The sequence below is a fragment of the Capra hircus genome, chromosome 5, assembly GCF_001704415.2.
Source record: "Capra hircus breed San Clemente chromosome 5, ASM170441v1, whole genome shotgun sequence".
Classification (NCBI taxonomy): domain Eukaryota; kingdom Metazoa; phylum Chordata; class Mammalia; order Artiodactyla; family Bovidae; genus Capra; species Capra hircus.
Window position 1 is genome coordinate 8,620,497 of NC_030812.1, and position 16,957 is coordinate 8,637,453.

The 16,957-nt window shown below is 36.8% G+C and overlaps 1 protein-coding gene across 2 annotated transcripts in view; it reads left to right on the forward strand.

Moving 5' to 3' along the window:
- SYT1 (synaptotagmin 1) overlaps window positions 1-16,957 on the forward strand; it is a 625,237-nt gene that overhangs the window by 384,000 nt on the left and 224,280 nt on the right. For both annotated transcript variants that reach the window (XM_018047591.1, XM_018047592.1), the window contains exon 4: window positions 8,908-9,090. In XM_018047591.1, coding sequence (XP_017903080.1) covers window positions 8,925-9,090 — 166 coding nt within the window. In that variant the 5' untranslated portion in view covers window positions 8,908-8,924. The remainder of the gene's footprint in view (window positions 1-8,907; window positions 9,091-16,957) is intronic.

Here is a 16,957-nt window from a genome sequence, read left to right on the forward strand (position 1 = left end):
GAGCCTGGTGGGCTACGGTCCATGGGGTCACAAAAGAGTCAGACACAACTTAGTGACTAAACAACAACACAAGAGGGAACTTCAATTAACATTGTACACAAAAACATTGTTAATGAAAATTATGCCAAATTAATCCTTGCAAAATTGCCTTTCCATCTCTAGGCTTTCATGTCTTTTTTTAATCAAAAAATTAAAAAGGGAGACTTTTACTCTCATTTTTAAACACTACAAAATGCACTTGAGTCTTTATAATACATTTGAAGTAGCTCTTTTGCTGTCTTTTCTTGATCATGACCCTGTCATTCTTACCAAAATCTTGGGAGGCCTTTTAAAGCCATAAAAGTTCTCCATTATTGAGTGATGCTTTGAAAATACAGTTTTTGAAACTGCATTAGTACATAAATGGGTGGACATAGGTGGATTACTAGAAAAAAATGTTAAATTTGTGAATTTATTATTAAATGCTTTAGAAACATCTCTGATATCCCAATTTTTGAGATTTCTTTCCCTATTATAGGTGGGAAATTTTCAATTTGTATAAGAATTCTTGATTTTCTGTGTCATTACCACAGTAATTCAGTACTTGGGTTTTGACTTGGATATGTATTGTTTCCATTCTTTTATTCTCTCTATTATAGATCTAAGGGGAGAAATAATGTCACAGTGAACATGGTTTTCATTTGGCTCAGGGATTCATTTTTAGTTTAGCTAGTTCTGAAATTTGTGTTGACTATAGTTATTAAATATAATTGTGATTTATCTTCTGGGAATGAAAAACTCAGTTTGCTTAAAATTTTATACAGCTTATTACTTTATAATATATTATTTGTAAACAATGCTAACACTTTCTCTTATTCTTTAGGAAATATCTATTTCATGTACTCTAAGAAACCATTAATTATAAGATGCAGCAATATTTCATAGACCAATAAGAAAAAGTACTGCAAACTATGTCAAGAAATGATTTCATATCACTTGAATTTTTATTCTGTTCTTTTTGAATCATCATTGACTTATTTAGACAGATTTTATTTTGTGTCATTTTCGTGTATTCAAATAAGGAAAATGAAAGCAAAAGAGATTGGTTAATAAATTACAAAGACTTCTAAACCTGTTCTCAGCTCAGAGCTGATGATACCCATCTTTTTCTTACACACCATTTTCCTTCTTGCCATCAAGAGTGTTTGATAAAGCATTTCTTTAAATATTGTTCCATTAGTGCTTCTAAAATCTTCCAAACTGTTTGACTCTCATTCTGCTAGTTTTGAGTGTATGAGCTTTCAATAGAAAGCTTCAGACCACCGCCAGGATTCAGATCTCTTCCTTAAATGGCCCTTAAATGATTTGTTACTGGAACATCAATGGAAGTAAGAAGACAGTTGGGTGTGCACAGGCCTGGCTGACAGTGATAGTGAGATGCCGTTGATTATACGGAAAATAAATCTTCATTTCACAGATGTAAAAACATGGAGAAAAATGTATTGTGGGAGAAAAATGTATTCACAGTTGAATGTTTTAATCACTGCACTGAATGTTTTAATCAATGCGTCTCCAAGGCACTTTGATAAACCTGCACAATAGGGGCGCCATATCTCAACATCAGCAGGTCTTTCTCTCCTCCACACACATCCAGTTATGAATGTAGAGCGGACTGAGTAACAGAATTCAGCACCTCTGGCTATAAATTCAGATACTCCAGAAACAACTCAGCCTAGTGAACCCACATAGCAGATTTTACTTCTCATTATGCTTTCTTGATTAATAAGGTACAGATACTCAAATTAAAATCAATATTAGTTTTTGCAAGATACTATGTAGTGAAACTCAGAAAGAACTGAAAACCAAGCCAAAGCAAGCAGGACAGCCAGAGGGAGGGACTGCACGGTGGTCATAGACGTGAGCCCTGGGGTCAGCTGCCTTTGGAACCCTGACTCTTACTTATTAACTCTGTGACGGCATGCATGCTGCGTCTCTTCTCTATGCTTCACTTTCTTTAGGGTGTCTCATAGCTTCAGTTCCTGAAGGAGAGAATCTTATTGGCCTCACTCAGCTTTTCATGCTAAAGAGTGTCATTGGCCTCAGGCCAGCATCTAAGTGAGGTGCTTTTGAATTAGATATTCATTCTTCCTTAAACTTGCTGCATCCATGGGGTGATGGTGTAATCTACATAGATCCTTTTCCACCATTAGAGTCTGTGAGCGGGAAGTTCCAGTGGAAAGGGGCTACAGATGAGCAAGCACTGGGATTCACATATTAAGGACATCTCAGTATTCAGTATTCTTGCCTGGAGAATCCCAGGGACAGAGGAGGCTGGAGGGCTGCCATCTATGAGGTCGCACAGGGTTGGACACGACTGAAGTGACTTAGCAGCAGCAGCAGCAGTATTCATAACTGGCATTTGCGGGACTGAGGAGGAATGTTGACTCTTTTTTCAAAGTAAAGCTAAGCAGGCTCATTTGTATACAATTTGCAGATATCTATGAGAGATACTGGCTGAGAACCATACTCTTAAGCAGGATTCTTCCTGCACCTCTTAGGAGACTTGTGATGAAACAAATAGGTAAAATCTGGACATAAACTGGGTATATTTTGAATCAATATTTTGAAGAAAAATGGCCCAGAACCCTGTATGTTTGTGGTTTCATAAAGATAGTCTGCATGCTATGCTTCCATTTGCTCTAAGTTCTGATAAACAACCTTTTCTCTCTTGCCATTTTATTGGCATTGTCGCCAGAAGTCACCTTTCTCCTGCCATGACAGGGACCATACAATCTCTAGCTGTCCTCTTACTTCCTGCAAGGGAAAGTATATAAAGAGAGAGACGTAGCACCTGAAGCCTCGCATTCAAACATTTGCAAACTTGTAGAGGGTTTTGATCATGCTGTGAGAGTTCACTTACTGCCTAAGGATCCTTGGGTTGGGAAAGAATTTAAATGAAGCTTTTGACAGTGGTTTATTTTTTTTTCCCCAAAATCTTTCAGAGTGGGTATCATAAGTTGGATTCCCTGGAAAGCTGCCCTGAGTCAGAGGTGGCTTACTGGTGAATGCTTTCCATGTTAAGAGAGTGGTGGAAGCAGGCTTAGGCAAGGAGGGTTGATGAAACTGAGATGCAGTTACCACAGCCTTTAGCTGATCCCAGGGGGCACTTCAGAGATGAACCAAATTAAGACAGGGGGACAGACCTTTCCACCGGCATCCTAGGCACTGGATGTGGGCTGTCCCTGGGGAAGAGGGTTTAAGCCTGGGCAAAGCAGTTCTCTTTAGCCAAAGGCATTTCTTTAGGAGAGATTCTTCAGCTGTGAGTTGTCGGCAAGAGCCCTCCCTGAAGCTGAAGACCTCATTCTGAAGTTGGGGGGAGGGATGTACAGGGCATCTTCTTAGGATTTTCACCTACAATTACAGGAGGTCAAAGGAAATTCTGATGGAATAAAATCACTACATGTTGCCCTCCACCTCAAAAATACATACTAATACATTCTGTGGTATCTCCTGGATTCTGTAATAGTTTCTGCAAGAATTACTTTCAGTTTGGAGCATTTCTACATTCAAAGAATTTTCTTAGTAATAATATATTTTTCAATATTTTTGACCTTCTTCTCCTGTTTGCTCTTTAATTTTGCATGCTATTATGATAAAGTGCAAATTTGAAAAGCAAATTTGGAAAACTCAGCAGTGGCCATAGGACTGGAAAAGGTCAGTTTTCATTCCAATCCCAAAGAATGCTCAAACTACCGCACAATTGCACTCATCTCACATGCTAGTAAAGTAATGCTCAAAATTCTCCAAGCCAGGCTTCAGCAATATGTGAACCGTGAACTTCTCAATGTTCAAGCTGGTTTTAGAAAAGGCAGAGGAACCAGAGCTCAAATTGCCAACATCCGCTGGATCATTGAAAAAGCAAGAGAGTTCCAGAAAAACATCTATTTCTGCTTGATTGACTATGCCAAAGCCTTTGACTGTGTGGATCACAATAAACTGTGGAAAGTTCTGAAAGAGATGGGAATACCAAACCACTTGACCTGCCTCTTGAGATACCTATATGCAGGTCAGGAAGCAACAGTTAGAACTGGACATGGAACAACAGACTGTTTCCAAACCAGGAAAGGAGTCTGTCAAGGCTGTATATTGTCACCCTGCTTATTTAACTTCTATGCAAAGTACATCATGAGAAACACTGGGCTGGAAGAAACACAAGCTGGAATCAAGAAATATCAATAACCTCAGATATGCAGATGACACCACCCTTATGGCAGAAAGTGAAGAGGAACTAAAAAGCCTCTTGATGAAGGTGAAAGAGGAGAGTGAACAAGTTGGCTTAAAGCTCAACATTCAGAAAACGAAGCTCATGGCATCTGGTCCCATCGCTTCATGGGAAATAGATAGGGAAACAGTGGAAACAGTCAGACTTTATTTTTCTGGGCTCCAAAATCACTGCAGATGGTGACTGCAGCCATGGAATTAAAAGATGCTTACTCCTTGGAAGGAAAGTTATGACCAACCTAGATAGCATATTGAAAATCAGAGACATTACTTTGCCGACTAAGGTCCGTCTAGTCAAGGCTATGGTCTTTCCAGTGGTCATGTATGGATGTGAGAGTTGGACTGTGAAGAAAGCTGAGCGCCGAAGAATTGACGCTTTTGAACTGTGGTGTTGGAGAAGACTCTTGAGAGTCCCTTGGACTGTAAGGAGATCCAACCAGTCCATTCTGAAGGAGATCAGCCCTGGGATTTCTTTGGAAGGAATGATGCTAAAGCTGAAACTCCAGTACTTTGGCCACCTCATGCGAAGAGTTGACTTATTGGAAAAGACTCTGATGCTGGGAGGGATTGGGGGCAGGAGGAGAAGCAGACGACAGAGGATGAGATGGCTGGATGGTATCACCAACTCGATGGACATGAGTCTGAGTGAACTCCGGGAGTTGGTGATGGACAGGGAGGCCTGGCGTGCTGCAATTCATGGGGTCGCAAAGAGTCGGACACGACTGAGCGACTGAACTGAACTGAACTGAATGATAAAGTGCAATACTTAAACAGATGGAAATAGTTCTTTCAACAAAAATCATTATGTTGATGCAGGTTGGTAGACTATCTCACTGTATAAGCCAAGAAATTCATATCAGTTTGTAGACCCAGAGACAGACATAATTAAAGTCCTACTAAGTAGAATAAATATAAGGAACAGAGGGAAGTTGTCATGGCAACCAAAAAATCTTGATTTTTCTCATTTTATTCCACAAATGTATTAGCCTTCATGATACCTTAAAAATTTTTCTACATTCTATTTTAGCCAGTCACTATTTTGCATATTATATTTGCTAAACATGTAGCTGAATCCTTCTTTCTAGCATTTAGCTTTTTATATTACATCGTAAAGGATTTTTTAGAAAATCTGGTGTTAGGAAATAAATCTCTTTTTGCAAGGTACAGTTTCCTCAAGAGCAAAACAGTTTTAAAGCTTTTCTCCCTATGCATAATTTAAAACAATTTAGGCTTACAATATGTTGACAATGTAAACATACATTAAAAAATGTGAATATACTACCACAATGTTGATATTTTTAAGTATATCTTTCCAACCTTTTTTTTACAAAAAAATCTTATCCAGAGAAGTTGGACATACTTTATATAATGTTTAGTCATTTGCATTTTCATCTAATACTGTAATATATCTCCAGATTTGTAAACATTTACCCCTAATTTTAATAACATTATTTTATGGATTATCATAATTTTAATATCATTGTTAGGTAATTTCTGGTCTTAAAATACTACAAATGAATTACTATAAACATCCTTATATTAATTCTTTATTGTGAATTTCTAGGGAAAAAAAAAAGAATGCTTCTATAGACTATGTTCTGTTACTTTGGCCTCTGTGAAGTATTTCTCTAAACTATGGTCTTTCACCCATTGTCAAGTTTTTTATATACTGACCATCACATCTATATTTATCCATGTTTACAGTGAATATATATTAACTTTCAGTTCTTTGACTATTTGTGAAATTAAGTGCAGTTTGTTTGTGTTTTTTTTTTCAGGGGCAATATGTATATATTTTAGAATTGCTTGTTTGTGACCTTCAGCTTTCTTCTGGGGGAGAATTTATTTTTCTATTTAATAATATTTTTCTTGGCACACTCCAAGATGTTAAATTCCATTTTAACAAATTCAGTAACTATACCTCTAAAATTAATCAATCTCTTTTCTATTAGTAAGGTGACTTGTGTTTTCTATTCACTGGTAAACTTGTGAATAGAAATGCAAAATTTTTTCCAACTCAAAAGAAAGTCATAAAATACCTTTCCGGTACTGATTTAATTGCTTAATAACACTTAAATGTTATTATTGAAGAAGATTAGTGGAAGATTTAACCTTGGATCAGGCTAAATCTGTGTAGAACAAGTCACTTAATCTCTTCACAATCCTTTTGTTTCCCCTATACAATAAGACCAAGTTACTTTTCAGAGTTTCAGGGAGATACTGAGGATATTATACTTAAAAATCAATGCCAGCATTTTGGCACATAGTAAATTCTTAATAAATGGCATCTTTAGTTTTTATTAGCCTCGTTTAGTATTATTGTGTCTTAACAGGTCCCTTACTATAGTGATTTTCCAAACAGTTATGAAACCAATAGTGGTTTGTGAAGCTAATAAGCATAACTAGAATTTACTAAAATAGAACAGAATAGAATGGAATATATCAGAATATTTCGCATATAGCAAGGACAAGTTTCCCAATGTGAAATGTGCTCCAAATATAACATATAGTGAGAGAGTGTGTATACTGGAGCACAATACACAATGTACTACTTACTAAGGGCGATGGTCCAAAGCTCTTTCAAAAAACAGTTTTACTAGATTTTAGTCTCATAGTATACATATCTCTGATACTAGTGGCTAGGACACCTAGGTACAAATCTCAACCCCACTAATTACTACTATCTACAAACCAGTTGGTCTTAGTCTCCTCACCTGTAAAATGGGTTCTAATTACACTTATCTCATGGGAGTAGTATGGGAACTCTGATTTCCTATATCTAAGCCACTTATCAAATCCTCAGTAAAATTGTTGGCTTTTTTTTTTAATCAAGAATGATGCTTCTTCATAAGCATCTTATTTCCATAAATATGCATTTTCAAAAGCAACATAACTATTCTTAGTTTTGTTATTTACAGACAATACCTCTCAGAATATAAAATAAAAATAAATTCAGCAATTAGTCTTTGCTAGTATATTAGATCCTTAACTGCCCATTATATCTTTATAACTTGCAAAAGACTTTTTTAATTTCACATGGTATACATTAACTAAAAAGAAGTATTGCCTGTATATTTCTTATATAATCTTTTCTTGATTTTTTTAAAATCAGAAAAAGTTGGGATAATATCATTGGTTAGTAATTTACAAGTTTATAGATATCACCTTTTTTAATGAAACACCTTTCAGGTATACCTTATGTCTGAAAAGGATCTTTGTTGCAAATTACAGAAACATTCATTTACTTCCTTAGCAACAACAGCAAAAAATACTGAATAAACTTTAAGGTCATTTTCTACATGTTGACTCTCTTTAACATGCATTATTTTCCCTATTGTCTTTTGGACCATTCAACTTACATATAGAAATGTTTTACATTCCAGAATAAACTGGGGTAATATGAAAATATTTAGTAATCCAAGAGAAAGGACCCAAACATCTGTGTGCACAAAAGCTGTGAACAAGTGTGTAGCCATTTAGAGGAATCAGCTGAACATCAGGCTCATCCCAGGAATGCCATTCCACTTTCAGAACATGACAGAAATTGAGCTGAAACAGATAATATACCTTTAATTTAATGATGACACTGTTGTACTTAGTTATTTTATTTAGCACAATCATTTCCTTTAAATCCCACAATAAACCATAATTCCTCAAATATCCTCAACTACCCTATAGAGACAAGTAATGATGCATATCACATCTGGTGATTCTCACAGGAGAGGAACAAATCCACTTTTTAATAAATACAAATATTTCATGCATATTGCATTTGTGTGTGTATATAATTGAAGTCTTGCTGAGTCACATGAAATGTGAAAGCTAAGGTATCATCAGTATCAACAGTTTCATCTAGGTAAACATATAAAGTAATCGAATAAATTTAATAAAATAGTTCAATAATATAATCAAGCCAAATAAACTAAAATAATTAGACAAGTCATGTTTTATCATCAGTGCTTTGATATATATAGTCAATCATGTCACATTTACAGTGGTTTCAAAAATTCACCCAGCAAGACAGGTGAATCACTGGTCACAGTATTATCTATGGTAAATGTCCAAAAAAAAAAAAAAAACTGGGAGGAAAGTATACTATCAATAAATGAGATTCAAAAATTGATTTCTGTATAACATTCAGGAATCTTGGAGTATCCATATTATAATAGTAGTCTTTACAAACATTCTTAAATTGACTAACATTTTGAATGTTTGCTATCATTTATCAGCAGTTTTAATATAAATATTTCATCTCATCTTTCCTTGTAAAAAACACAAAATGTTTAGAGTACAGAGCATGCATGTTGTCAATAATTGTTTCATGTGCATTTCAGTAGGACATGGGTTAAAGAGTTAAATCTACACAGCAAATAATTGCCTGCATAAGTAACTAAGAGATTTGACAGTTTCATTGTATTGTTAGGAGAGAATGCTTTCAATAACTATGTATGGCCTTCCCTTCTGGGGAAGAACCTTCTCTGTGGCTCCATAAATATTTCATGAGCCAACATAAAGTAATATGCTAATGCCGTGCTATTCACCCAGTGAGCAGGTGTGCCCCCTCCTGTCTTCCATCTCTGGAATAGCTCTCACTCGGGTCAGGCAAGCCATTCTGAACTGTGCCTTTTTGCCTCCCTCCCCTCACAGTCTCAGCTGAACCTAAGATGGTGAGCGAGAGTCATCACGAGGCGCTGGCAGCCCCGCCAGTCACCACTGCGGCGACGGTCCTGCCACACAACGCCACAGAGCCAGCCAGTCCCGGGGAAGGGAAGGAGGATGCCTTCTCCAAGCTGAAGGAGAAGTTTATGAATGAGCTGCATAAAATTCCATGTGAGTATTACATATTGTTACTCGTGGAAAAATATATGGTTGAGAATCAATTTACCCATTAGAAGCGAAAAGCAGAATTCTTCTTAATATAAGCGTACCTTTGATTTTTTTTTTATTATTAGAATGGTAGTATTTCAAAAATAAAAAGGTATATTCTTGGAAATGGAGTATTCTAAAGTGTTTAAATATACTTAATAAATGAAAATCCAACTTATAAAGAAAACTATCTTGTGTTTAATGTAGGTGGTTCTTTTTATCTTCTTCAATGTCTGTCTCTCCTGAGAATATTAATGTTTATGGGTTGTGCTGTATTTTATATCTTTATTTATGAAATTATTCCATTGTAAAGATTATTCCTAAACAATAGCAAAAACATACGTTCCCATTATTCGAAGTTTAGTTTTCATTCACTCATGTTAATATTTCAAAAATGTTTGCACAATTTTTAATATTTTCTTTGTGGTTATCTGGAAAGAAACCATAAACTGAACCTAAGTTTGAGTGTGTGTAGCACTGAGTCCAATCAATGGCATTTAATTTAAATCTTAAACTACAGGTTGGTCTTTTCTATTTATATGTAAACATTTACTATACACTAGACACTTATCTGGGCTTCCCTGGTGGCCCAGGCAGTAAAGACTGCATCTACAATGCAGGAGACCTGGGTTTGATCCCTGGGTCAGGAAGACCCCTGGAGAAGGGAATGTCAACCCATTCCAGTATTCTCACCTGGGAAATCCCATGGACAGAGGAGCCTGGCGGGCTACAGTCCATGGGTTGCAAAGAGTTGGACATGACTGAGTGGCTAAATGCACAGATACTTGTCTAGTGTCTAATGGGAAAGCAGATTTTTGCCCTCACAAAAGAAATAATCAATAAGGAGGCAAATGTATATGGTCCATCATGGAATAATAAATAATATATGGAAAACAGGAGAGTAAAGTGAGAAAGGCAAAGGGGTAGAGGGTAGAAGGTTATTATTTGCTTGGATGATCTGAGCTGACTTCCTTTGTAAGGAAACCTGGAGGAGAAAGTTCTAAAACCTGTGAAATACAAGGCCCCTTAGGCAAGAATCCACCTGGAACAGCAAGGAACTCAGTGCGCCTTTGGTGAAATAAAGCAATGGCAGAAGGCAAACCTGAGGCTCCAAGACATGGAGCCTTGTGAATTGTTCTAAGGAAACTGGATTATACTCTGAGTGAAATAAAATGCCTTTGGAACATTTTGAGCACAGGTATCCCATGATCTCATGTAGGCTTTTCTTAAAAATCAGGCAGCCTGGATGGGAGGGGAGTTTGAAAGAGAATGCATACATGTATATGTATATCTGAGTCCCTTTGCTGTCCACCAGAAACTATGAATATCACAAAATTGTTAATCAGCTATACTCCAATATAAAATAAAAAACTTAAAAATAAAAGTTTAAAATTCACTCTTGCTATTGTATTAAAATATGCTTAGGGGGACAAGGAGAAAAAATAAAGCAGGTTGTTGCAATAATCTAGATGAGAGATTTACAAAATTCATAAGAGAAAGACTCTATAAGGACACTGAATTAAACTGCAAGGAATCTTATCCTCCCCGGAACTAACAACTTGTTGATCTGTTCGCCCACTTTTAATGAATTCAAATACATCTGAAAGATACTCTTAGCACAGTTGTCAGTAATTTCCATTCTCAGCATGAAGATTCATAACCTAGGGAAGGTAGAGACGGTCCAGTAGAGCAAGCCCTGAAGGGGAAACACAGGCTCTCTTGGGTTCTCTTCCTGTCTCTGCTGCTGAGCTAATGGATTGATTCAGCTAACTTTTGATATGACTTTGAAATCACAACTACAGGGGAAAAACTAAATGCATCTATCATGAGGGCAATCTCTCACTTGGCTATTTTATCAAAATGCTTTCTTTAAAAGAAATGTGTTAGAAGGAAGCAGAAAAAGCAATGACTAACACCAAATCAAATGTATATTCTGCCTTGTCTTCAGCATCATTTCCTTCTCTGGAGGGGTAAACAATATGAGAGGCAACGGCAGCGTTCACAACAGTGGGGTTTCATGTTCCCCATTAAATACCCATTCTCTCACTTTCTTTAGGCTTTCACCCAATGTCATCTTCATGAGGACTTCCCCAACCATGCTATTCAAAATTATAATCCATTCACCCCATCCCAGCTTCATCAGCATTTCCTGTCCTCTCCCCCTTGCTTTATTTCTCACTGGATTACTTAGCACCATTCTAAATGCTGTGTATTTTATTACTGGTTTTTAAATTGTCCTGGCTCTCTTCAAAATTGTGTAACCTGTATGAAGGGAAAATTCTGTGTCTGTTCTATGCATAGTTTTACCCTGGTGATCCTTACTATATATAGGGCACCCAGTTTCTATTTGTCCAGAACATGAATGAATCAGTGTTGATTTGGCTTACATGCTGAACCTCCACTCTTAGATTTTGAGTCCTTGAAAGGCTAAAATTTTAAAGCATCTGAAAAAATTTTAAGGTGAAAAACAAGGTCCTCCTGTATGGCACAGAGAACTATAGTCAATACCCTGTGATAAACCATAATGGAAAGGAATATGAAAAAGAGTGTATAAATATGTATTTACTGAATCACTTTGCTCTCTATACTGTAGATACAAACACAATATTATAAATCAAGTATAATAAATTTTAAAAATTTGATTTCTAACACCAAAGAAACCATCATTTCAATGCTTGACTGTGTCATTCACATTGAAAAAACAAGTTTTTTCCATATTTATAGTGATAACTTTATCTTTTAGCCTTTTCCACTTCGCACCATCTATACTTTATATTTTCCTCCCTGTTCATCAACAGGAAAAGAATCAACAGGGGAAAATATCTGTGCAACTCTCCCCTTTTCTTTCTCTTGGCTAATCTTATTTTATTCCTTCCTCCCAAGCCACTATCGCATTCCTGTATTTCTTTCTTGGGCACTGGAAATCAGATCAGGTCATCAGCCTTCCTCTGTGGAGATTTACTTTTGACCAGCAACCTAAACTAGTAGAAGGTCAGAGAATCTAGGTAACATCTCTTAGAAATCTGATGCTGCTAGCTCTCTCCTTGATTTTTTTAATGGGGAAAAAACAACTGAAATACCTAAAATTTTAAATGGTTTGGCAAATAACTAGAAAAACTAAATCATAAACACAGCCACACAGCTTTACGATAAATGTGCAACTGTGTATTTTACACTTTCATTTTAATCCATCACAATTTTTACTGCCTGTGTAATTGAAATTTCTAATGGGATTTATACACAGGGAGCAACACTCCACAGAAATGAAACATATTCCCTAAATCAAATTCCTTTAGGAGCATATGTTACATAAAGGTTATCACTTTTGACTTGGCATAATATGGTGTGATGCTAATGACAGGTAACAAATTAGAATATTAATTGATTTCTGTCTCTGAACTAAATCTTGGCTATCTGGCAGATGTGTTTTTTTTGCAAAATTGATAGCAAACAGCTTTAGTCTGTCACTTGAAATTCCCACTTGAGAGAAGAGAGGTGTCACAATGGCAAGGAGTATGCATGTCATCAGTTGGGTAATCTGTAGAGTTCAGCACGGAGCATATTCAAACCAAACTGCTTGATGATATCATCCATAATACCAAGGGGTTTCAAATTTTAAAAAGGAAAAGGAAATGGTAAATTCTGAGCATTTTTATCTTTCCATTCATTCTGCATACTGTTATGTAAATGAAGCAGACAAGGTTTTGCAGAATGCTTCTTTATTTTGCAACTTTGATTTTAATATGACTAGGGCCATGGTTGGTTTGTAAAGCATGAACTCATGTCATCCAAATAGCTGTGATTAAGGTTTTGATATTCATGAGCTTCTTGAAGTCAAGTGCACCTTTCCTGAAGTACAGCAGAAAACCAAATAGCTGAAACTTGATTCTGAGTCTAGAATAAGAGCAAGTGGGCTGAGAATAGTTATGTAATTTATGTAGAAATACTACTGGGTGGACAGTTTAACACAGGCTTTAGAAACACAAGCTCTGGTTACAGATTCCATGGGTTCAGCTCTTAGCTCTGCCATATTCAATGTGACCTGGAGAATGTGACTTCAACTTTCTGTGCTTCAGTTTCTTCTAGTATAAAATGGGGATTAAAAATAATATCTCCATATAGAGTTGCTGGATAGAAGCATCGATGCAGATGCAGTGCTTAGCAGAGTGTCGGGCACAGAGTAAGCATCCGATAAGTGTTAGCTATTATTAGAGTCAAATTTTCGCTTTAAACGAGTCTATTTCTCTTTTAGAAAAGCCCTCTGTTAAGGTCAGACAGACACCCAAATTGAGAAAATTCCAGAAACTTTGCAGCCAAATATTCAAGCATTACATTCTTCGAACCCATTTCAAGGATGCCTGCTCCAGGAAAGACAAATTCCCTCTTGGTGTTTCCTCTTTACATCATCTCTAATTTTCTTTTCTTTTGTCATTTCGTTCTCTGACTCCCTCGTTCCTTTTAGCCTAGAGGTGTGCTCAACGTTCACATATTTGCAAGTGAAATTCTACGCATTGTATGTGCTTTGGAAATGTCAGTTTTCTCTGTACACATGCTAAGCTTTTCTTCTTTTTACCTCCTCTGTCACCCACCATTCTTACTTCCTCCTTCATATCTACATCAAACTGAGTGGAAAACACAACCTTGATCCTGACATCTATTTCTTCAACTCCCACTAACAACTCAGCTCCTTCCACTCTGATTTCCATCCATCAGGTACAGGTAAAATGGTCACCAGGTACTTCTTTTTGCACAGTTATGAGGGTGACTTTCAACCTTCATTTGGTCAGATATTTCTGCATCACTATTATGATCAGAAGTCATGATCTGAAGAATCTTGATTTCCTAAGAGTATAATCTCATTTCCTCATCTTCCTTCTTTCCCTCCTTATTCTCTTTCATTGACTGGTCCTCCCTTTTCATTGTCTTTCCTTCCCTTTAGTGGTAGAGGTCACAGTTTACAGGCTTTCATTTTTAATCCTGTTCCAGTCTTATTCTACATGCTCTCCCTGGGCCATCTCATTCCCTTGCTCTTCAGGAAAGAAATCTCACTATTATCCTTTTGTCCCTGATCTATTGCAACTCCAATTCCATACCTGCATTCATTTAAGTCCTGTTAAATCTCCTTTAAAAAAACTGCTTAAAATCAGTCAACAATTTGCTTTTCTCTCTTCGTGTATTCCCTTTCCCCATTAACCCTGACACATTTTTTTAATTACTCAAGAACCTGTTCAAATGTTACCATTTGGACAAGAAGTTCATCCTGCAAGCTTTCAAAGCTCTTCATCCAAACTGCTCAGGGGCAGGTGCAATTTCTGACACACATTCATATCCCGCATCCTCTGAAAGTATCTGCCACCATGCAAGAAACAACAGTATGGGTATAACAATATTATAGATATTAACATTACACCAAATACTGTGATTCTCATGCCATGCTTGGAGAAACTATGATCTAGTAAGCAATCGTTTTCAAACCTTTTAGCCAAGGATCCTTTCGTTCAAATCAAATATTGTACAGAAACCTATGGACAGTGAGGCAGAGCTGCCTTGGTGAGTTAAAGATCTCTTCCTCACTCACCCTCCCAAGATATACCAGCCAACTACAAAGACAACTGACTGTACGGAACACAATTTGAAGACGGTGGCCTGAACAAATAGTGAGTATAGTATATCAGTGGCATCCCTCACAGCAATAACCGGTGAAACTCAACAACCAGCAGTGGTATAACTGGTTAAATATGTCACCAGCTGAGGAAACAGTGCAGTCCAGTACTTTTTTCCCTCATGGGGCTGCAGAATGAACATCATGATATTGCCATCTATTAGTGTCAAGAATACAGTGTTAATTCAAGAAGATATGTTCAGGAAACATAAGAGGAGAACCCTTAGTAGCATGGGAAGAGCAATAATTACTGTAAAATTGCCAGTGTTCACTGAGAACTTTGCGGGGAAGCGTGGGCTGTGCATTTTGTGAACTCGACCTCCATTCTGCCCTCTAAAATCTCTACTAGGAGAGAATAATTACTATCCCTCTTTTATGGATAAGAAATCTGAAGCCTAGTAAGGCACACATGGCAGAGGCTGTAGAGCAGGCTGTGTCAGGAAAAAGCTCTGCACGTCTGTGATTGTGCCTCCACAGAATATCATCTGTAATCATCTCCACTATTATTTATCTCAACTGACTAGAAACTCTTAGCACTCTATGTGCCTATTCAGAGACACTGGTTGATATCTGATGTTCGTCTTTGTTATTCATCTTAATGACTAAATAATTGGAAAACAAGTTTAATACTGTTTCCCCTTGGAGAAAGAAATGGCGACCCACTCCACAATGCTCACCTGGAGAATCCCATAGGCAGAGGAGCCTGGCGGGCGACAGTCCATGGGGTCACAAAGAGTTGGACACGACTGAGTGACTGACACTTGGCTTTAAAGACAAGTGTTTATTCACTTTATATTTCTGCATTTCTTTTATTGGACTCACTCAGATAGTAATAGATTATTCACATGACAATCTATCAAAGTACTAAGAGATAGAGTCTGCTGCCCTGTAGAAATTAATTTCTCAGCTATCATCCACTGACCCAACTTCAGCTCTCATCTGTTGACTCAGTTCTTCTCACACTTGAGGAAAGTACTGGCTGGGATGTTAAATGAAATTATTCATTGTTAGCCTCTATTGAATTGCAATATCTATGAGAAAAAAGTTACAGTGCAGATGAGGGTTACTTTCAGTGCTTTGCAATATTGAGTGACTCCATCAGTGCATGCTGAAGGGATCTATGTGGGACAAGGAGACTTAGAGATAAGGGTGGTATTTCATCACAGCACAGTGCAGTGATTCATGCTTTCATGCTGATGCACAATAAACATTTTGATTTAGTTATTTTGCAAATTTAATTCTGATTCAAAATACATGAAGTGAATATGTGTGTACATATATATAGTGTGAATAGAGTGTGTGTGTGTGTGTGTGTGTGTGTGTGTGTGTGTTGATGGTTACCTTGGAAAAACAGTTGTAGTCAGTTTGGTTCTTAATAGAGTTGACACTGCCCCCTACAGGCTGTTGTGAATATTTGTTGGGTCGTTTTTAGCGTGTTGAAAAATGGGCATGAGGGGCAGCTGCTTGCATTTACAGGCCCTGGGCCAAGAACATAAACATCTTCCAACATGTGAGACAGTCTCCCTGGGATATGCATAAGAAAGGAACCCCTGTTTATAATGATTTGAACCTGGAACAACTTGACATACAACGTGAAAGTGTTTTTGCAAGGCTCTGATATAAGCTGACTATTCTAGCTCTTATTCTGATGTTTGCCTCTGAACTTTCTTTTGCTCCTGACTTTTTGCGAAATTTCCATCTTATTTCTCCAAATACAAATATCCCTTTTAGCAGCTGTAAACATTTGATCACTTCACTGGGACACAAGTAAAGTTTTGAAGTTCTGAAGATTTTTACAATGAAATGTGAATTATACAAATTATTATTTCTCCTGTGTTATAGTTAGCATGTTGTATTGATTTGTAAAGTTTATGTAGGTATGTTGTATCATCTATTATTTATACTATGAGTAAAAGGATTATTATAAAATAATTGCTTTAATACTGATTTTAAAGAGCAAGTATATAATCTGACTACCAACATCCTATATTTAATATAGAAACCTAACAAAAGTATATGCTACCGATGCTGTATTTTAGGAAGGTTGTCTAAATGTGTCGAATTTTGTTTCCCTCTTGGAAGCCTATTATGCAGAAAATTCCCCCAGGAAATGCATGCCTTTAAAATGAACTAGTGCTGTGAGATTTTATAAGCTTCCAAAGTATAGGT